This window comes from Sus scrofa, chromosome 4 (assembly GCF_054392235.1).
Source record: "Sus scrofa isolate SSC_HxYL_T2T_F1_AM1 chromosome 4, Sscrofa_HxYL_maternal_Yorkshire_Landrace_v2.0, whole genome shotgun sequence".
Lineage (NCBI taxonomy): Eukaryota > Metazoa > Chordata > Mammalia > Artiodactyla > Suidae > Sus > Sus scrofa.
The window spans coordinates 67,139,641-67,161,619 of NC_139386.1; the positions used below are offsets into that span (position 1 = coordinate 67,139,641).

Sequence of the window (21,979 nt, forward strand, 5' to 3'; positions counted from 1 at the left end):
TGCTATAGAACATTACCATATATATCAATACTCAATAAAGTACCATTTCTCATTAACTCTCTGAAGGCAAGATATTTAATCTCTTTGTGCTCCAGTTTTCTTTTTTTTTTTTGGTCTCTCTTATTTTTTAGGGCTCCACCCTCAACATATCGAGGTTCCCAGGCTAGGGTTTGAATTGGAGCTGCAGCTGCCAGCCTATGCGTGCTTCAGTTTTCTAAGGTGTGTTTGTGTGTTGTAGCGTAAGGTCAGGGTTGGATTGCTTTCAAGGACACATCAATTCCCCACTCCTAAAACTAAATACTTATACTTACTTTGAAGAGTTTCCACTCTTTCCTCTTTCTTATCAAAATCTTGTTGCTGGTTTCCATGTTTTGGCTTAGATAGGAAGAGATTTTTGTGAGACCTAAATGAAACACAAAAGCTTGTGATTTGTTCTGCAAAGACCAGAAAAGCTATGGGAAAAGGTAGGTGACTGGTCTCAACCTCTAAGATCTGCTTCTACCTTGGCCTATTTCCTTTGGTGCTCTCCTTGCTTAGTGCCCCATCTTAATCTTTGGCCTCTTAAGATTTTTGTTTTCAGACTTCCCTCTCTCCCATTACTTACTTTCTACTCAGAAACCAAGATTCTTTGGGCCTTCCAATTAGAGAAATTCCAAAATTTCTTTTTTCTTTTCTTTTTTTGTCTTTTTAGGGCCACACTGGCAGCACCTGGAAGTTCCCAAGCTAGGGGTCCAATTGGAGCTGTAGCTGCTGGCCTACACCGCAGCCACAGCAACACCAGATCCGAGCCGTATCTGCGACCTATACCACAGCTCTCAGCAACACCGGATCCTTAACCCACTGAGGGAGGCCAGGGATTGAACCTTTGTCCTCACGGATGCTAGTCGGGTTCGTTAACCACTGGGCCATAATGAGAACTTCCCCAAAATTTCTTTATATGTGACAGCAGATATCACTTGATTATCTTGACAGATCCCAAAATGGGCTTTTCTGAAAGGTTAAGACTGGAAATACAGGATGTGGCAGAATTTCTGGACAAACCTGCAAAGTCTGTGTTATTCCAGTTTTATAAAGGAGCAAACTAAAATGAAAAAAGTTCACCTAAGCTTATGCAGCTATTTTATCACCACCTACAATCTGTACTTTCCCCCCTTTAAGTGCTCTCTGCAACCTGCTACTGTCTTCCTTCCCTCCCTCCCCAAACTCCTAGTATGCTGCTCTCTGGAATGCCACGCTCAACTTCTTCGCTTTGTCTTAAGTCTAGCTCTCTCCTGGGGATATTTCTGTCTCTCCTTTGTGGCCTCCTTCCAAAGGTGGGTCTCTATACTTTCCATTTCCTAATGGATGCTGCTTTCAGGATCCTGCTTTCATAGAAGCCTTTGCAGATTCATGTCACTGAGGTGAATCGCCATCTACCATTCTCCAGAATCATTCACTATCCTTCCAAGCACTTCCCATCGCACACAGATCTCTCTCTACCCCCAAGTGCTGCCATTACCTTGAATTTTTTCAGGGTCTTCATGGGTGACACATAACATCCTGGCCTCTCAGCTCCTCATTTCCAGTGACCTCCTCCCCACCGAGTCAGCCACCCCCTCCCATGGTTCCATTTGGCATCCCAACTGCTCTATCCTCTGAAATCATTCATGCAGACTTTCTGCTCTCTGAACATGTTACATTGTCTGCCACAGCTTTTCCAGTAGATTAAACAGTTCCTCAAGTAATTTCATGAAATTCGAATTTGAGGCATTCATCAGAAATGCAACTTCTGTCCCCTTCCTGCCCCAAGATCATATCCTTGTTTCTGACAGAGTAAGAGTTTACTAATTATCTGCTTTAAGTTCAAGTACTCCCTCCATGGATTTTCTTTGTAGAAACAAAGTGAAACAACCCAGGATCCCAGAGGCAGGTCTCCCAAGTTTCAAGATACATCAGGGTCTTAAATATCTGTTAAAGTAAATAGAACCCTGAGATACTCCTCAAATCATACCATTTATGTGGCAGTTATTATAACCTTAGGTTTGCATGAATTGCTTCATAGATTTTTTTTAAAAAGAGAAGAAAAATGTCAATTTACTTCACCTCAATAAGGATACTGTATCCCCTGAGGATTCAGTTACCGCAGACTGTTTCTCACTAACACTTTAAAAGAAGAAAACATTTGTAAGAATGTAAACAAAAAAACTTTTCATAAGGATAGTACTTTCCACATAGTCAAGTCATATTTCAATTTATAAAAAGTATCTTTGGAAAGAAACCCTGGTAAAATTAGGACCTTTGTAGTCCATTACAATATAGCTAATTTCTGCCCAGATGTCTCCATGTCTTCCCCAGACATAAGTTCAGCAGGGTTGGTGCTGTACTGAGCATTCACATGTCACTCTTTCAAAAACTCTCCCATGGATCTTTTTGTATTTCTCTTTTTTTAGGGCTCCAATCGGAGCTGTAGCTGCCAGCCTACATCAGAGCCATAGCAACGCTGGATCCGAGCCATGTCTGTGACCTACACCACAGCTCACGGCAATGACGGATCCTCAACCCACTGAGTGAGGCCAGGGATCGAACCTGTGTCCTCATGGATGCCAGTCAGATTCCTTAATCAGCTGAGCCACGATGGGAACTCCTCCCATGGATCTTTAGTTCTATGAATTCAAGCTTAATTTCTTGTCCTCCCCAGCAATCTCCAATGGAGATTTTTATAAAATCCCTCCCTTTTAATATAGTTAAAATTAGCTCCAACAAATACAGCATAACCATTTACAGCTCCATGCCTTCAATGGAACTGTTCCTCTCCCTGAAACGGTATTTTCTCTTGCATTCACCTCAACCATCCTTCAAGGCCCAGCTCAACACTCCTTTTCTGGACACTGTCCATCAACTCCTTCAGCATTTAAGTCTATAAACTTTAACAATAAATTCTGTTTCTATTTCAAGTCTATAGTTCTTATTGCCTCAAACAGTTTATAAACTTTACCAGAACAAAGTCTTTTATTTGCTTGATTCTTGATCTTTATTTTGTCTCTAATTTTGGTTTTGGTCCCTGTGTCTACAACACAAGTTCTAATGCATGCCTGGTAATCAACTACAACCCAGGGATACACAACTTAAAAAGAACCTCCAAAGAATTCTTAATCTATTTAAGAGACAGATATAAACAGATATATTACCATCAAAGATAAGTCCTTCTACAGAGGTATGACTCGGTGCTGTGGGAGCACAGAAGTGACAACTCTGATCAGAGCTCAGAAAGACTTCTTACAGGTGATCTTTGAGCTAGACCTTGAATGGCATATAAGAGCTTACAAGAGCTTACCTTGAAGAGAATAGAAAGAAAGAAAATCAAAATAGAAGCAAGAGTCAAGGCATGAAAGAGCGTGTAATATTTGAAGATCGGGGAGAAGCAGTTTTGCTAGAAGATGCCATGTATGTGGGGAGAAAGGAGGGAGGGGTTAATGCTAGGGACAATGTACGTATGAAAAAAAAAAAACAAACAAAAACAGAAAGGGGCTACCTAAGGCTTTGTAAGCCATGCAATAAAATCTAATTCCTCAAGTAGGAAACCGAAAGCCAGCAGAAGTTATTAAGCTGGGAAGTGAGTTAAACAGATTTACTTTCCTGGAAAGCTACCTCTGGAAGTCACCCCAAGGAGGAGTTTGTGTAGCAGGAGCTAAGGGATAATCTAGGATATAAATGATAAGAACAGATTTAAAGAGGCATTTCTGAGATGGAATTCATAGCGCCTAGAGAGATAACTGGATGTGTGAGGTAAAAGAGGAGAGCCACGGTACAGAGAGACAGATGAGAACATCGAGAGTTGCTTTACACACACTGATTAAGCTGTTGATGTGCAGGAGGGTATTTGAAATAAGTGGGTAGTACTGTATTAGGAGAGCACCTAGGAAATGTGTTTGTTATCTGTAAGAATCATGTTAAGTTTTAATTTTATTTTACTTTAAAGCAGTAATACAGTGAGCAGGAAGGCTGGGCCACAGAATGTATTGGGTCTTAGTATTATTAAACTTTGATTTCCTAAACAAAAGGAAATAACTGAGCCAATAAAAATGAAGTCCTGGAGTTCCCGTTGTGGCACAGTGGTTAATGAATCCGACTAGGAACCATGAGGTTGCGGGTTCCATCTCTGGCCTTGCTCTGTGGGTTAAGAATCCGGCGTTGCCGTGAGCTGTGGTGTGGGTCACAGACGCGACTCAGATCCCACGTTGCTGTGGCTCTGAAGTAGGCTAGCGGCTACAGCTCCAGTTAGACCCCTAGTCTGGGAACCTCCATATGCTGAGGGAGCGGCCCTAGAAAAGGCAAAAAGACCAAAAAAAAAAAAAAAAAAAAAAAAAAAAAATGAAGTCCCTACTGCTCAAAATGGGTCTTAAAAAAAAAAAAAAAGTCAATGACGGAGTTTCCGTTGTGGCTCAGCAGTTAATGATCCTGACTGGCATCCCTGAGGACGCAGGTTTGATCCCTGGCCTCACTCAGTGAGTTGGGGATCCAGCATTGCTGTGGCTCTGGTGTAGGCCAGTGACTGCAGCTCTGATTGGACCCCTGGCCTGGGAACCTCCATATGCCCTGGGTGTGGCCCAAAAAAGAGAGAAAGACAAAAAAAAGTCAATGAGAAATTAGACTGCAGTAGAGCCCTTGGGAAGGTGAAGCAGTAAGGAGCAGATCATGCTTTGAAAAGTAGGGACAAGAAGAAACTGTAAGAAGACCGAGCTTAGTCCTGAGGCATGATCAATGCCATGTCCACCTGACTCCGACTCCAATCCCACCTGTAAATAAGATGGGGATTTGTAGCACTTAAGTCATGGTCCCCACAAAAAGAGGAGTATCATAGGCATTGCCAAATACACACATCCAAAGACCATAAAGATTTTGCTATTTGGCCATGGTATAAGGGTGGATGAAGAGAGGAATGGATCACAGGTTCAACAGAAAAGATCTTTACAATAGCAGAATTTATCCTCTTCATTAGGGTTGGTTTCTAAAGCCAAAGCAAAAGGTGCAAGCCAATTCTGTAAAAATTACCCTTGAAAATCCCTAAAGAAATAATTTTAGAGCCTGAACTCTTTTGTCTCTCAATACGTAGGACTGACACAGCCTCTTTCCCTTCAGCACTGGAGCAAATTACTGTTTGTGCATTAAGAACCAGATGAAACAGTTAGCTTACCTTATTTTATTTATTTATTACCTTACAATTTATTTATTACAATTTATTTATTACCTTACAATATTTTAAAATACTAGAGGACAGTAAAATAAACAGTCACATGAGGGCATATAGGACTTGACACCTAAGGGACAGAAATGATTCAGGCTTCCAACCTCAACACTGTTCTAGAGCACATGTTCCCTGAGAATGGTAAACGATTATTACTCACATTATTTAAACAGTACTATTTTCTCTCTACTTTTGCTTAGCATATATGACAATTTGCATAAGCCATGAAGTAACTCTACAGTACTCCCAAATATCCAAATGTTAATCATCAGTAAGACATATACCTACTACGTGGTAATCATTTTTATTAATAATGGCTCACTAGCATCACTTTACATAGATATTACACTCATGAGACATAAAATATATTAATGAACTTACAAACCTTTGTCCTATATCCAAATTAGCTTCAGTTTCCAATTCAGTATCATTACTATTAGTTTTATCTTGAGAAGTTGTTCTTGCTCTTTTACTTTCGACTACTTTTGTTGCTGCCTTAAAAAAAGGGGGTCAGGGTAAAAAAGGAAGGAATGCATTAAGCCATTTAAAACAAATAACATTAGGGAGTTCCCATTGTGGCGCAGCAGAAACAAATCCAACCTGCATCCATGAAGATGTGGGTTCAATCCCTTGCCTCACTTAGTGGGTCAGGGATCTGGCTGTGGTCCATAAGCTGTGGTGCAGGTTGAAGACGTGGCTCGGATCCTGCATTGCTGTGGCTGTGGCTGTGGCTGGTAGCTGTAGCTGATTCTACCCCTAGCCTGGGAACTTCCATATGCTGTGGGTGCAACCCTAAAAAGACAAAAAAAAAAAAAAACCCAACAACCCCAAATAACATTAAATTAAGCCTTTGAGTACTTTGACAGTCATAACCAAAGTATTTCTTACAGGCCAATAAAGGGCAGTTTATTGTTATTTCCCCACTATGACACCACCATCAGCCAGTGGCTTGGCTTATAAGCAATATAGAGAAGGCCTTTCCTTGTAAATATATTTGATACACACAATGCTCTCTAGATAATTTTAAAAGGCTACTTTAAAAAAATTCCAAAAAAAAATATTCTAGGTATTTTAAAATAAAACTACCTCAAAGGTAAACAACATTACACTATAACATATGAAGTTGAAAATTTTTGAAGCTAAGACAGGATACAGCATCAATAAAAAAAATTTTTTTACAACTCTTTAGTCCAATTTTACTTTCCTCAAAAATATGCTAAAAATTTCTTTTAAAATTTAATTAAAACTATTCCTTTTCAGGAGTTCCAGTCATGGCTCAGTGGTTAAGGAATCCGCCTAGGAAGCATGAGGTTGCAGGTTCAATCCCTTGCCTTGCTCAGTGGGTTAAGGATCTGGCGTTGCCGTGAGCTGTGTTGTAGGTCGCAGACTCGGCTTGGATCTGGCGTTGCTGGGGCTCTGGTGTAGGATGGTGGCCACAGCTCCCATTAGACCCCAAGCCTGGAACCTCCATATTCGGCAGGTACGGCCTTAGAGAAAGGCAAAAGGCAAAAGGCAAAAGGCAAAAAAAAAAAAAAAAAAAATTAAACGTATTTAAAAAAAAGTTTGGAGTTCCCGTGGTGGCGCAGTGGTTAACGAATCTGACTAGGAACCATGAGGTTGCAGGTTCAATCCCTGGCCTTGCTCAGTGGGTTAACGATCCGGTGTTGCTCCAATTTGACCCCTAGCCTGGGAACCTCCATATGCCGCAAGAGCAGCCCAAGAAATGGCAAAAAGACCAAAAAAAAAAAAAAAAAAAAAATTTCCTTTTCACTAATTTCTTAATTTGTTTTACTAAGTTTTCCCCTCAACTTTTTACTTTGAAAAATTTCCCCAACTCTTCCTTTGAAAAGTTGTAAAAATACTACAAAGATCACCAATAAACCCTTTAGATTTACTAATTACAACACCACATTTTCTATAAAATCACTAAATAAAATTCTGATTACCTTTTAAGGATTTATATTTCAGGTATTCTCTTTTATTATAACAATTTTACCTAAGCCTATGTTTATAGTCTCTCTGAAATATGCATACCTTCATTAGAAAGGTGGATGATTTTTCATTTAGCACACAATTCACATAACTCTTAATTTTCTCCATCATGTGGTTGTAGCTGAAGTGTTGAAAAAAGGGATGAAATGTATCTTTCTGAGAGATTATTATAAGTAATTTTCTTTTAAAAGGCTAAAGAAAACAGAAGAAACATTAACAGATCAGAAATATGGTACTAGAAGCAGTCCTATTTAATTGAAAAAAAAAACTCTATAAACAAAAATGCAAGAGATTTTTAAAAAAATTCTCCCATCTTAAATGCCCACCAATATATTTTTGGCTTTAAAAAATATTTTATATTTCACACATATAAAAAAGGATTAAAAAACCATATGAAGCTAAATAGCCATTACCAAGTTTAAGAGATAAAACATTACTATACAACTAAAGTCTTATGTATTACCATAATCTGAGGGCATCCCTCTCCCACCCTGCCCCTCCTCTTCTCAAGGTAATCATTATCCTGAATTTAGAACTCAGCACACCCACGCGTTCCTTTATATTTGCACTATGTATGCTTCCCTAAACAACAGAAAGTATTGTCTAGCATGGTTTTAACTTCATACAAATGGTGTTATGCTGTGTGTAGTCCTTTGAAACTTTCTATATATTTTGCTCAGCTCTATGCTGATGACTTTATCCCCGTTGATTTTATATTTGTAGAATTACTAGTTACTTTCACTGTTGTATAGTATTCCATTCCATTGATCAAAAATACCACTTATTCATCTTTCCTTCCAGCCTGTTGAAAGCATTTAGGCTATTTTCTATTACCACAATGCTATTAAACATTTTTCTACATTTTTTTTTTTTGTGCACAGTACAAGTTTTTCTTAGACAATAGTTCCTTCAACGCTGGTTGCACAATAAAGCTATAAAGCTTTAAAATCCTAATTCTCGGAGTTCCCGTCGTGGCGCAGTGGTTAACGAATCCGACTAGGAACCATGAGGTTGCGGGTTTGGTCCCTGCCCTTGCTCAGTGGGTTAACGATCCGGCGTTGCCGTGAGCTGTGGTGTAGGCCGAAGACACGGCTCGGATCCCGCGTTGCTGTGCCTCTGGCGTAGGCCGGTGGCTAGAGCTCCGATTAGACCCCTAGCCTGGGAGCGGGAGCGGCCCAAGAAAAAGCAACAACATATGCCGCGGGAGCGGCCCAAGAAAAAGCAACAACAAAAAAAGACAAAAGACAAAAAAAAAAAAAAATCCTAATTCTCAAGCACAATCTATCTATCTTAGAACAACTGTGACAGTAGGGCCTGGGTTATTATTTTTTTTTCCAGCTTTAATTTTTTTCATAAAGCTTCCTTGTTTTAAAAGCATGCAGTGAAAGTACAAACAGTTACCCTAGAGTATATATCTAGAATTGAAATTGCTGGAATGCATGCTTATCAATTTTGTTAAAATGCACTCCAAAGATTAAACACCAATTTACACTAAGAGGAAGGGATGGCAATCTTATCATTTCTCCACATTTTGCGCCAACTGTTGGTATTCTAGGACATTTTAATCATTGCCAATCTGAGGTACAGGAAGTGCTATTTCAGGATATTACTTGGTGTTGTCCAATCATGAATACTACTACTAAGGTTAACACTTTCTCTTATGCTTACTGGCCATAAAGTTTCCTCTTCTGTGAAGTACACACACAGTGGAGTTTTCTGTAGTCGCACAGCGCTAAGGCAAAAAGTAAGAGTAGGGTACCCAGTAAACACATTAGACTTTCAGCTGAAATCTCTGGGGTTACACCTTAGGAACAGGGGTAAAGCAGAGAAAGAATGAGCCTTTACTAAGGCTCAGTCCCCCAATAGATTGATTTCCCCACTCACCCATATCAGCATGTGCAGAGGCAGTGAACATCATTAACCACTAAAGAAACAAATGAAAACCCAATGTGGTAGCACTACGTATTTGTCAGAAAGACTAAAGTGAAAACCACAGATACTGACTGTGAAGCAACTGGAACTCCCCCACACTACTGGAGGAATTGACAGAACTACTTTGGAAAACCATCTGGCAGTATCTACCATAACTGAGTACGGGCATATCCTGCAACCCATCAATTCTATTCCTAAACATACATGCAATAGAAACACATACATTATGAGTCTCCCTGACAAATATAAACTTGCTATATGATTTCATTATATAAAGTTCAGAAATAAGTAAAGCTCATCCTGGATGTTTCAGGTCAGGATAGTAGTTACCCTTGAGAGGTGGAATGATCTGATTTGAGGGTCCTTGTGATTCTTGATCTAGAAGCTCATCCATGTGAGCGTGTTCCATTTGTGAAAATACATCTACTTATACACTTATGATACACATAGTCTACTAAAGGTATGCTACTGTTCAATAAAAAGTTCATTAAAAACTGGAGTTCTCATTGTGGAGCAGAGGAAATAAATCCGACTAGGAACGATGAGGGTTTGATCCCTGGCCTCGCTCAGTGGGTTAGGGATTCAGCATCGCTGTGAGCTGTGGTGTATGTTGCAGACAAGGCGTGGATCTGGCGCTGCTGTGGCTGTGGCAGAGGCCAGCAGCTGTAGCTCCGATTTGACCCCTAGCCTGGGAACCTCCATATTCCACAGGTGTAGATCTAAAAAGTTCACTAAAAACTATCTTTATTTCTATAAATAAGCATAATTTGCTCTGCTAACACTGTTTTTAATACTTCAAAATTAACTTCTATTGACCTTAATATTGCACATACACTTAAAAACTAATGGTCACATAAGAAATCGCTAGAAAAATAACCAAGTTATAATGTATTCTTCTATTCCTGCACTGCTCAATATGACAGCCGCCAGTCACATATGGTGACTTTGCCCTTGAAAAATATGAGCCCTGAATTTAGACTTAAGTAAATAACACTTTAGATTTCAGACTTATTAGTCCAGTTGTATCCTGGCATCTCTGAGGGACTGGTTCCAGGACTCCCCTTGGATATTAAAATCCAAGGATGCTCAAGTCCCTTATATAAAATGGCACAGTATTTGCATATAACCCGTGCACATCCTCCTGTATACTTTAAATCATCTCTAGATTACTTATAATACCTAATACAATGAATATGCTATGTAAATAGTTGCTGGTGAGTGGCAAATTCAAATTCTGCTTTTTGAAATTTTCTAGAATTTTTTCCCCCAAAATATTTTCAATCTGCAGTTGACTGAATCCCCAGATATGGAACCCAGGATACAGAGGGCTGATTGTACAAAAAACGGAGTGCAAAATATCTCACCAACACATCTGTATACTGATTGTTAAAAAGAGTAATGTTTTTGGATAAATTGGGTTAAATAAAATGTTAATTAAAATTAATTTTACTTATTTTTTACTTTTTTAATGTGTCTACTAAAAAATTTAAAATCACATATCATGACTGGCATTATATTTCTATTGGACATCACCGTTCTATACTGTTTAAAAGAGAAAGCATTTTTTTCTCCCCCAATATACTTTCAATTTTCCTTATTCCATAAAAGCAGCTCTACGATTCTGAATCTAATTTTTTTAATTACCATATATAAGGAGTTCCTGTTGTGGTGCAGCAGAAACCCAAATCTGACTAGGAACCATGAGGTTGTGAGTTCAATCCCTGGCCTTGCTCAGTGAGTTAAGGATCCGGTGTTGTCGTGAGCTGTGGTGTAAGTCACAGATGCAGCTCGGATCTGGTGTTGCTGTGTCTGATGTAGGCCAGAGGCTACAGCTCCAATTTGACCCCAGCCTGGGAACATCCATATGCCCTGGGTGTGACCCTAAAAAAAAAAGGAAAAACGGAGTTCCCATTGTGGTGCAGTGGAAATGAATCCAACTAGAAACTATGAAGTTGTGAGTTTGATCCCTGGCCTTGCTCAGTGGGTTAAGGATCTGGTGTTGCCGTGAGCTGTGGTGTAGGCGGCAGACATGGCTCAGATCTTGCGTTGCTGCATAGGCCAGCAGTAACAGCTCCAATTAGTCCCCTAGCCTGGGAACCTCCATATGTCTCAGGTGCGGCCCTAAAAAAAGGACAAAAAAAGACCCAAAAAAAAAAAAAAAAAAAAATTACCATATGAGAATCTGGGTCACCAAATATTCTTTCAAAGACTTCTTCTGCTTCCTTAAAGTTTCCATTTTCCATGCAAACGGCTATAGCCTAAAAGATATAATGACAAGCGCATACCTTAGATTGCTTTTAAGAATACATAATTGTTGTTTAGTAGTGAAATAACTCATCTATGTCTAAACTACTTCATTTAAAATATTCTTGGAGTTCCCATCGTGGCGCAGTGGTTAATGAATCCAACTAGGAACCATGGGGTTGTGGGTTCGATCCCTGGCCTCGCTCAGGGGGTTGAGGATCTGGCGTTGCCATGAGCTGTGGTGTAGGTTGCAGACGCGGCTCGGATCCCGCGTTGCTGTGGCTCTGGCGTAGGCCGGTGATTACAGCTCCGATTCAGCCCCTAGCCTGGGAACCTCCATGTGCCGTGGGAGCAGCCCAATAAATGGCAAAAAGACCAAAAAAAAAAAAAAAAAATTCTTATGGGAGTTCCCACTGTGGCACAACAGAATAGAAGGTGTCTCTGCAACACCAGGACGAAGGTTCAATCCCTGGCCTGGCATAGTGGGTTAAGGATACAGCATTGCTGCATCTGTGGCATGGGTCGCATTGAAACTGGCTCAGATTCAATCCCTGGGCTGGAGACTCCACAGGCCACAGGGTAGTCAAAAAAGAAAAAAGAGAAAAATTCTTCTGTAGTTTAATACTTTTGATTTGCTAAATGATAATAAACACAAAATAACTGTCACTTGAAAGCCTGAAAATTTCTCATCAGCCCCTTGTATATTTACTAATAAATATCCAGCATGTTATCTCTTTGTAATTCAGGCCAAACTAAAAACAAAAATTAATAAACAAATTAGGAGCTATATAATGTATACTGAAGACCTACCTAAATATTAATTTTGAGTAAAAGGGAAAGGAGAAAGTAGGTGGATGGTGTTTTTATTTTTTTGTTTTATTTTTATTTTTTTTGTCTTTTCTAGGGCTGCACCCGCAGCATATGGAGGTTCCCAGGCTAGGGGTCTAATTGGAGCTGTTGCCACCAGCTTACACCACAGCCACAGCAATGCCAGATCCAAGCTACACCTTCAACAAACACCACAGCTTGTGGCAACGCCGGATCCTTACCCCACTGAGCAAGGCCAGGGATCGAACCTGAAACCTCATGGTTCCTAGTCGGATTCGTTAACCAATGAGCCACAACAGGAACTCCTGGTGTTTGTGATAAGTAGGATATATAAAATTTGCTACTTAGGACCCCAGGAAAATCTCTATATAAAACTCAGGAATGCTTTCAAATAAACATTTTATAAATTGACCTTTTTGATACCACATGCAGTAAAATATAGGACTACCATTAACACTAGGGTAGGCTTGTAAACTTGGGTAAGCTATTTAAACTCTTGCTGGAGTTCCTGTTGTGGCTCAGTGGTTAACAAATCCGACTAGGAACAATGAGGTTTCAGATTCGATCCCTGACCTTGCTTGGTGGTTAGGGATCCAGTGTTGCTGTGAGCTGTGGTGTGAGTGGCAGACATGTCTCGATCTGGCGTTGCTGTGGCTGTGGTATAGGCCAGCGGCCTGGGAACCTCCCTATGCCACTGGTGGGGCCCTAGAAAAGACAAAAAAAAAGAAAGAAAAGAAAAGAAAACTCTTGGTGCCTCAGTTTCTTAGTTGTGAGAATTAAAGAGTTATATATGAAAATGTTTAGAACAGTATCTGGCAAATAGTAAGCAATATATTTTTACAAGTTAGCTATGTTATTTTATGGTAACTCGCTCAACTTTATGGTAGTATTTAACAAAGGCCTACTTTCCCTAGAGCTCCAAAAGATCGGGATAACATGGCAAATCTCTGCCTGTAGGTGAAATTCTTAAAAGAAGTGGCCATTTTTCTGCCCATTCTCTTCAGGTCTTAATTTTACTTGACATTCACACTACCGATAATTAATTCTTGAGAAGGTGGGACACCATCTGGATTTTCTCCTACCCAATGATTAATTATTTTTTTAATCTAAATTTAGGAGTTCCCTGGTGGCCTGGTGGTTGAGGGTCTGCTGTTGTTACTGCTGTGGCTTGGTTCAATCCCTGGCCTGGGAACTTTTGTATGCCGCAGGTGCAGGCAAAAAAAATAAATCAATAAAAATCTGGAAGTTTTTTAAATAAAAAATACTGAGTATTTGCTTTTCCTATATGTAAAACGTATTTTCCTTCCTAGTGTATCTTTGAATGACTTCTTTGGTTTCTCTTTAATAGGCTACTCCTAAAATTCTCTCTACAAAGTTACAATTTTACATTCTCTTAATCACAAAAATCCACTTTATTATCATTTGATAATCTTTAAATGACAGAGCACAAATCACTGGTTGTTTATAGTGATCTTTAAATAGATTTGGTATACTTTCCAAAGTGGGGGCAGTATGCACTTAGGTGGCAAACATGAAGTCCCAGCTCTTAGAGCTCATGTAAAGTCTATAAACTAGTTCCCATGGTAGATCAACAGTAACGAACCCGACTAGTATCCATGAGGACACAGGTTGATCCCTAACCTTGCTCAGTTAAGGATCCAGAGTTGCCATGAGCTGTGATGTAGGTTGCAGACGCGGCTTGGATCTGGCATTGCTGTAGCTGTGGCATAGGCTGGTAGCTGCAGCTCCCATTCCACTTCGAGCCTGGGAACTTCCACATGCCTTAGGTGCAGCCCTAAAAGAAACTACAAACCAAAGGTCCGATTTCTAAAGAGAATGATTATAATTTTACTATAGGTGTACTGTCCAATTTCTACCAAATGGCTATTAGTTTCTTTAAATGTTAGTTTTGGAGTTCCCGTCGTGGCGCAGTGGTTAATGAATCCGACTAGGAACCATGAGGTTGCGGGTTCGGTCCCTGCCCTTGCTCAGTGGGTTAACGATCCGGCGTTGCTGTGAGCTGTGGTGTAGGTTGCAGACGCGGCTCGGATCCCGCGTTGCTGTGGCTCTGGCATAGGCCGGCAGCTACAGCTCCGATTCAACCCCTAGCCTGGGAATCTCCATATGCCGCGGGAGGGGCCCAAGAAATAGCAACAACAACAACAAAAAAAGACAAAAAGACAAAAAAAAAAAAAAAAGTTACAGTTTTAATTTCTAGCAAAATAACAAACACAACGTAATGCTCATACCTGAATTTTAATTAAATTTTGTATTTCTTCATGAAGCTTGTCATGTTCCTTTTCAATTGAAGCCCAAATCATCAGAGCTGATTCCAAGGGTGTAATTCTTTCATCACTTTCAAACTGTGCATCTTTTAAAACCAAAACCAAAACAAGTAACTTAGAAAGCTACAGAAAATTTATTATTTTTTTTATAAATTCATTTTAAATATTGACCGGGTGTATACTACGTGTCAGGCACTGCTCTTATATATACCAGTTTAGGAAAGATTTTTCAGGTTAATTTCTTCATTCAAATCAACTTTAAAAAAAAAAAAAAGGAGTTCCCACTGTGTTGCAACAGGATTGGCAGTATCTCTGGAGTGCTGGGATACAGGTTTAATCCCCAGCTCCATACAGTGAGATTAAGGATCCAATATTGGAGTTCCCGTCGTGGCGCAGTGGTTAACGAATCCGACTAGGAACCATGAGGTTGCGGGTTCGGTCCCTGCCCTTGCTCAGTGGGTTAATGATCTGGCGTTGCCGTGAGCTGTGGTGTAGGCCGCAGACGCGGCTCGGATCCTGCGTTGCTGTGGCTCTGGCGTAGGCTGGTGGCTACAGCTCCGATTCAACCCCTAGCCTGGGAACCTCCATATGCCGAGGGAGCAGCCCAAGAAATAGCAACAACAACAACAACAAAAAAAAAAAAAAAAAAAAAAAGGATCCAATATTGCCACAGCTATGGTGTAGGTCACAACTGCAGCATGGAATTGATCCCTGGACTGGGAACACCATATGTTGCTAGGCGGCCAAAAAGAAAAAAAAAGAAAAAGAAAAGCTAGGTGAGTTCACAAAACATTTGAAGCTTTGCTCTACAGATCTTGACTGCTTTTGCTAGATTTATCCCTAAGAACTCCAACATACATGGATTCTTGATCATTGACCCTGACTTATCATATTTCAGATGTACCCAAGAACTTCAAGATTAAACCACAGGGTCATACAAAACATAGGGTTATTTTTCCACCCTTTCTTTCAGATAAAAGGTTGTTGGAAAGAGAAATGCCATTTGTGAAGCCCAGCCAAGCACTTTCAGAATATTTTGCGGCACTTAATTTACAAGACAACTGTTAACCATGTTAACTTTTAGTCTGCATGGTCAGGAATTCTCTTCTTTGTGTCTGTAACAGCCTGCTTTCTCCTTCAGCCACCAGCCCAGCCCGACTATCTACTGTCTCCATTTATTCTGCCTCTAGTCCTATCCACTTATTGTCATGGCACCAACTCCAGAGTTAACCTCAATGCCAGAACAAAATGTGCCACGTAAGCCAGAGCTAGATTAGTATGAGGGCCCTGATGGTGGTACTAATATGGTGGGATTTTATGTAACACTACATGTTTTATAAGTAAACATTTTTGTGTAATTATTAGAGACCTTTGGGAAAGCATTTTGTAAACTATAAAAACCAATATAAATATGTCATTACTTGCATCAAAAGGTCATTTATATGAACATGCTGTATTAGCCACTCATAAACTAAACCAGGCTTAGCCATTACAATTTAAAATTAACTATGAGAGGAGGTCCTGTTGTGGTGCAGAGGAAACGAATCGGACTAGGAACCATGAGGTTGTGGGTTTGATCCCTGATCTTGCTCAGTGGGTTAAGGATCTGGCACTGCTATGGCTGTGGTGTAGGCAGACGGCTACAGCTCTGAATAGACTCCTTGCCTGGGGACCTCCATATGCCACGGTGTGGCCCTAAAAGGACAAAAGACAAAATAAAGTAAAATTAAATTAACTATGAGAGGAGTTCCTGTCATGGCTAAGCAGAAATGAATCTGACTAGCATCCATGAGGACACAGGTTCAATCCCTGGCCTCAGTCAGTGGGTTGAGGATCTGATGTCACTGTGGCTGTGGTGTAGGCTGGCAGCTGCAGCTCCAATTTGACCCCTAGCCTGGGAACTTCCACATGCCATGGGTACAGCCCTAAAGAAAGACAAAAGACAAAAATAAAATAAAATAAAATAAACTATAAGAACAAGGGAGAGAGATATTTTTAGCTATAAATCATATTCCCTTATTAAATAAGTGCTAAGGGAGTTCTCATGTGATTCAGCGGGTTGAGGATCTACTTGGGTCACTGCTATGGCATGTGTTTGATTCCTGGCCTGGGAATTTCCACATGCCTCAGGTGCAGCCGAAAAAACAAGGAAAAAAAAGAATCAATCCTCTCTGTTACGGTCCAATTTAAAATTAAAACCAAGCTCAAATAAGAGGTTTCAAATAAAGTTGCCAGGAAAAAAAGGGTATGTATGATTAGTAATAAAGGTCACCACAAAGTTACCATATAGATTTAACAATATCTTTTTGTTTTTGTTTTTGTTTTTGTTTTTTGTCTTTTTTAGGGCTCCATATGCTGCACCTGCGGCATACGGAGATTCCCAGGCTAGGTGTTGAATCAGAGCTGTAGCCGCCGGCCTATACCACAGCCACAGCAACACCAGATCCAAGCCGCATCTGTGACCTACACCACAGCTCATGGCAATGCTGGCTCCTTAACCCACTGAGCAAGGCCAGGGATCGAACCCACAACCTCATGGTTCCTAGTCAGATCCATTTCCGCTGTACCACGATGGGAACTCCAAATTTAACAATATCTTTAAGACAAAGTCCATGGAACATGGTTCCCCAACAGTAGCATGAGAATCACCTGGGAACTTATTAGAAATATAATTCCAGAGCCCCTCACTTACCCTACTGAATCAGAAATTCATGATAAGGAAGGGCCCTCAGTATCCTGTTTCTAAGTTCCCTAATAACTCTGAGGCAAGCTAAAATTTGAGGCTCATCACTCTAGGAAAATAGGTATATTTCTTTTACTAAGCTTTAGATATGCCTGTGTGTAGATATACATGCCAAATACACATGGGCAAATTCTCAAAAACAAAGGTTAGTTCCCATCTGTTTCTTCTCATTGTCTTACCTTTAGACATAGATAGAAATACATTCAATATAAGATATAAACACATATTTACCAAGGGTTTTTCCTGCTGCAATTCTTGTCAAAAATTGACAGATGTATACAGTTCTCAGTTGATAAGCTGTTAGACTGGGTAGTCCATGAATAAGAGCTGAAAGTGAAAAAAGTGAATTTTATTAAAACATCAAGACACCGGGAGTTCCCATCATGGCGCAGTGGTTAACGAATCCAACTAGGAACCATGAAGTTGCGGGTTCAACCCCTGGCCTTGATCAGTGGGTTAAGGATCTGGCATTGCCGTGAGCTATGGTGTAGGTCGCAGACACAACAAGGCTTGGATCCCGCGTTGCTGTGGCTCTGGCATAGGCTGGTGGCTACAGCTCCAATTCGACCCCTAGCCTGGGAACCTCCATATGCCACGGGAGCGGCCCTAGAAAAGGCAAAAAGACAAAAAACAACAACAAAAAAAACCCCAAAAAAACAAATATCAAGACTCCAAACCTGACCCAGCAGTGCCTCTGTGTGGTTTGAGTAACAGGTACAAACATCACCCAAAGATAATCAAAACTTTGGAGCTGTATGCTTTATTGACAATTTCAAAAAATCTGAACAAAAAATTTTAATAATAAACACTTTTCTTTCAAAATAAAACTGATGTTTCACATGCAGAATAAGAAGTATTTAAAATTATGTCCTCTCACAGGTAGCATTCCATACGAACAAAAAGGGAGATTTAGATCCAAACTGTGCCAAATCATTAGCTGGAAACTTAATGTATACCTTAAAATGCCTAAAACTATAGGAAATATTATTGACATCAGGGTTTCAGTTAAGTGAGTCTGTTCAGTTTATAAAGCTTGATTTTAAAAACATTTATTGGAGTTCCCGTCCTGGTGCAGTGGTTAACGAAATCTGACTAGGAACCATGAGGTTGTCAGTTCGATCCTGGACTCGCTCAGTGGGTTAACCATCTGGCATTGCCATGACCTGTGGTGGAGGTCACAGACATGGCTCAGATCCTATGTTGCTGTGGCTGTGGTATAGGCCAGTGGCTACAGCTCTGATTAGACCCCTAGCCTGGGAACCTCCATATGCTGCAGGAGCGGCCCTAGAAAAGTCAAAAAGACAAAAAAAAAAAAAAAATTATTAATATTAACTTTCTCAATATTTGAATGCGCACCCAGATGTTAAGCAAGGTAGTGAAAGCAAGGTAGTGAGTACATACGGTGGTAGTAAACCATAATCCTGGTCTCTGGCGAGTTTACTATGTAGCAATAGAAGACAAATGATTGACCAATTAGAGTTAAAACATGGAGAAAACTAAAAACGGTAAGTACAAAATGCTATGGAAGCAAATAACAGAGAAATCTTACAGTGTGTTTTAGTAGCTGGTTAGAGGGGGGAGATACCAGGAAAGGCTTCTCTTAAGGAAATAATGTTTAAAGTCGGACTTAAAGGTACCACCGTTAAATTATCTTTCAACCAGGGTTTGGTTGGTATACATAAAAAGATTAAATTAGGGAGTTCCCATCGTGGCACAGTGGAAACCAATCAGACTAGGAACCATGAGGTTGTGGGTTTGATCCCTGGCCTTGCTCAGTGGGTTAAGGATCCAGTGCTGCTGTGAGCTGTGGTGTAGGTTGCAGACATGGACTAAGGCTAAGGATCTCGCGTTGCTCTGGCTCTGGGGTTGCTGTGGCTGTGGTGTAGGCTGGCAGCTACAGCTTAGATTAGATCTCTAGCCTAGGAACCTTCATATGCCACAGGTGCAGCCCTCAAAAGACAAAAGACACATAAATTAATTAAAATAGATTAAATTAACTAGCAAACCAAAAAGTAGTTCTGCAGCTGCTAAGCAGATGACACGAATGAACACATTTATTTTTATTTATTTCCTCAATTCTATTATGTCATAATCTCATGCTCTATCAGAGATTATCTGGACCAAATATAGTCATAATATAATTAAATAGGATTCAAAAAGAGCACAAAATAGAATTAAAATTTAAACACAATTTATTCAGTATTTATTGAACATGTACTGCTGTTCAAAATTTATTGAACATGACTGAATGATAAGATAGCCAGTCCCTGCCCCTCAGGAAGGTTTTAGTCTGAAAAAGGTACAAATTAAACAGAAAGTTATGCCAGTGACTAATTTAAAGTGTCATATAGGGTAAGTTTGGTACAGAAGCAAAGCAAAACAGAGACCTAATCTATTCTAGGGAAGAAAGTCAGATCCCTTCTGTCCTCACTTCCTTTCATATTCTATTAAGCCTACCATGCAATAACTACAGATTCCCCACACCGTTAAGCCAAAACAAAACAAAAGGCATGAAAAACTACCCTGGTTAAACTCAGCTTCCTGCTTTTGCCAAACCTATAACTAAACACTGCTGATAGAATACACTCACACATCTAATGACCTGCAACAATCCAAACTTATTTAAGCACTTATTGCAACAGCAGGCACCACTCTCAGCTCTTAACAGTGGTTTTCAACTAGGGGTGATTTTTGGCACCCTTGGGGACAAACTGTCCCCTAGGAGATGTTTGACAACGTCTGGAGACATTTTTGTCATGAGTGGTGTTACTGACACCCAATGGTTGAGGTCAAGGATCCTACAATGCACAGGAGCACCTCACTTCCTCCCCCCTCAAGCATACACAGAACAAAGAATTATGTGGTATAAAATGTCAAAAGGTTTGAGTTTGAGAAACTGTGCTTTGTTGCTTTATACATATTAGTTCAGCTGCTTCTCTCAACAGCCTTCTAAGGTGGATACTATTATTACTACCATTTTACAGATGAGAAAATTGTGGTACCAAGGAAACTGTGGTGGTACCAAGTACTTGCTTCAAGTCCTGCTGCTACAAACCAGCAGAGCCAGGAATCAAACTTAGACAATTTACTACGGAGCCTCATGCTCTAGGTTGTATATTTTCATAATCTTGAAAAGTGTAGTAAATGAGGAGTTTCCGTTGTGGCGCAGCGGAAACAAATCTGACTAGGAACCATGAGGTTGCGGGTTCGATCCCTGGCCTCACTCAATGGGTTAAGGATCAGGTGTTGCTGTGAGCTGTGGTATAGGTCATAGATAAGGCTTGGATCCCGAGTTGTTGTGGCTGTGGTTGTAGGCTGGCAGCTGCAGCTCCGATTCGACCCCTAGCCTGGGAACTCCATATGCCACAGGTGCAGCCCTGAAAAAAAAAGCAAAAAGTGTAGTAAATGAAATTCTATAAAAGAGATAATGGAGTCCTTTTCAGTCAAAAATGTAAATCAGAGACAATAGTGTGTTCATGATTTACGTACTTGTCACTGATTTAGCAGTGCAACTTGAAAAACTGTCTACTCTTTCTTGGATTTCAGTGTCCTTTATCTTAAAATAATGGAGGTGGCCTAGATTATTCCTTGGGTCTTGGGCTAGAACCTTGAAAGAGATCTTCATTTTATTTTTTAAGTAAACTTTAAGAATGGTTTTAAATTTATAGAATGTAGTAACAATACATTATTAACTAAGTCCGTGCTTTATTCAGATTTCCTTAGTTTTTACATAAGGTGCTTTTCCAGCTGCAGGATCCCAACCAGGACACCACATAACATTTAGTCCTCATGTTTTCTCAGGCATCTCTTGCCTGCACTAGTTTCTCAGATCTTCCTTGGTTTTGATGACCTTGAAATTTTTGGGGTACCTCTCTACTGAAATTTGTCTGATACTTTTTTCTTTTTTTTTTTTTTTTGCCTTTTCTAGGGCTGCTCCCGTGGCATATGGAGGTTCCCAGGCTAGGGGTCTAATCAGAGCCATAGCCACCGGCCTATGCCAGAGCCACAGCAACGCGGGATTCCAGCCACATCTGCAACCCACACCACAGCTCACAGCAACGCCAGATCCTTAACCCCACTGAGCGAGGCCAGGGATCGAACTGGCGTCCTCATGAATACTAGTCAGGTTCCTTACTGCTGAGTCACGACAGGAACTCCTGGAACAACCCTTTTAACTTATCCATACTTTTAGGTTGCTCAACTCTATAAACTGAGATTACCTGCCTAACTGAAGGTATAACTGTGAAGAGAAACTCTGTCAATACCGTTTTTTAAATATTTAATTTCCTATTAAATACTATCTGGGGGGTGTACTCAGCTGCAATAAGTTGAGTTCAGACTCAGATAAATACCAGAGCATCTTCCGATTATCATTCAAAAAGTCAGCCAGCCTTCCTACAGGTCAATGTCTTTGTCCATCATTTACAGGCTGTCTTGTCCAGGCGGTGAACTTAATCGTCAATTACTTTTATTCAGAAGCCTACCGTGGGCAAGCAAGCCAAATGAGGTTTAAAAAGCTTACGAAGTATTAGAAAACATTGGAATTCCGGTAGTGGCTAAGTAGTAGCGAACCCGACTAGGATCCATAAGAACGCGGGTTCGACCCCTAGCCTCGTTCAGTGGGCTAAGGATCGACGGTTTGGATACCTTGTTGCTGTGGCGTAGGCGAGCTGCAGCTCTGACTGGACCCCTATCCTGGAAAGTTCCATATGCTGTGGGTGCGGCCTTAAA

General features: G+C 40.4%; 1 protein-coding gene across 14 annotated transcripts in view; it reads right to left on the reverse strand.

The window, feature by feature from the left end:
- Nucleotides 1–21,979, reverse strand: part of TERF1 (telomeric repeat binding factor 1) — a 33,908-nt gene that overhangs the window by 11,215 nt on the left and 714 nt on the right. The window contains exons 2-9 of one of the 14 annotated variants that reach the window (XR_014843680.1): nucleotides 17,480–17,575; nucleotides 14,470–14,591; nucleotides 11,320–11,406; nucleotides 7,259–7,408; nucleotides 5,610–5,715; nucleotides 3,168–3,313; nucleotides 2,083–2,142; nucleotides 312–403 (exon numbers count right to left, since the gene is read on the reverse strand). Coding sequence is in view for 2 of the 14 variants with exons in the window: in XM_005663028.4 (XP_005663085.2) it covers nucleotides 312–403; nucleotides 2,083–2,142; nucleotides 5,610–5,719; nucleotides 7,259–7,408; nucleotides 11,320–11,406; nucleotides 14,470–14,591; nucleotides 17,480–17,575 (717 nt within the window). In the remaining 12 variants the exon portion in view is untranslated. Of the gene's footprint in view, nucleotides 1–311; nucleotides 724–2,082; nucleotides 2,566–3,167; nucleotides 3,314–4,196; nucleotides 5,720–7,258; nucleotides 7,409–11,319; nucleotides 11,407–14,469; nucleotides 14,592–17,479; nucleotides 17,576–21,979 lie in introns of those variants that run through there. The other 13 variants (XR_014843676.1, XR_014843677.1, XR_014843678.1 and 10 more) reach the window with 13 other exon arrangements.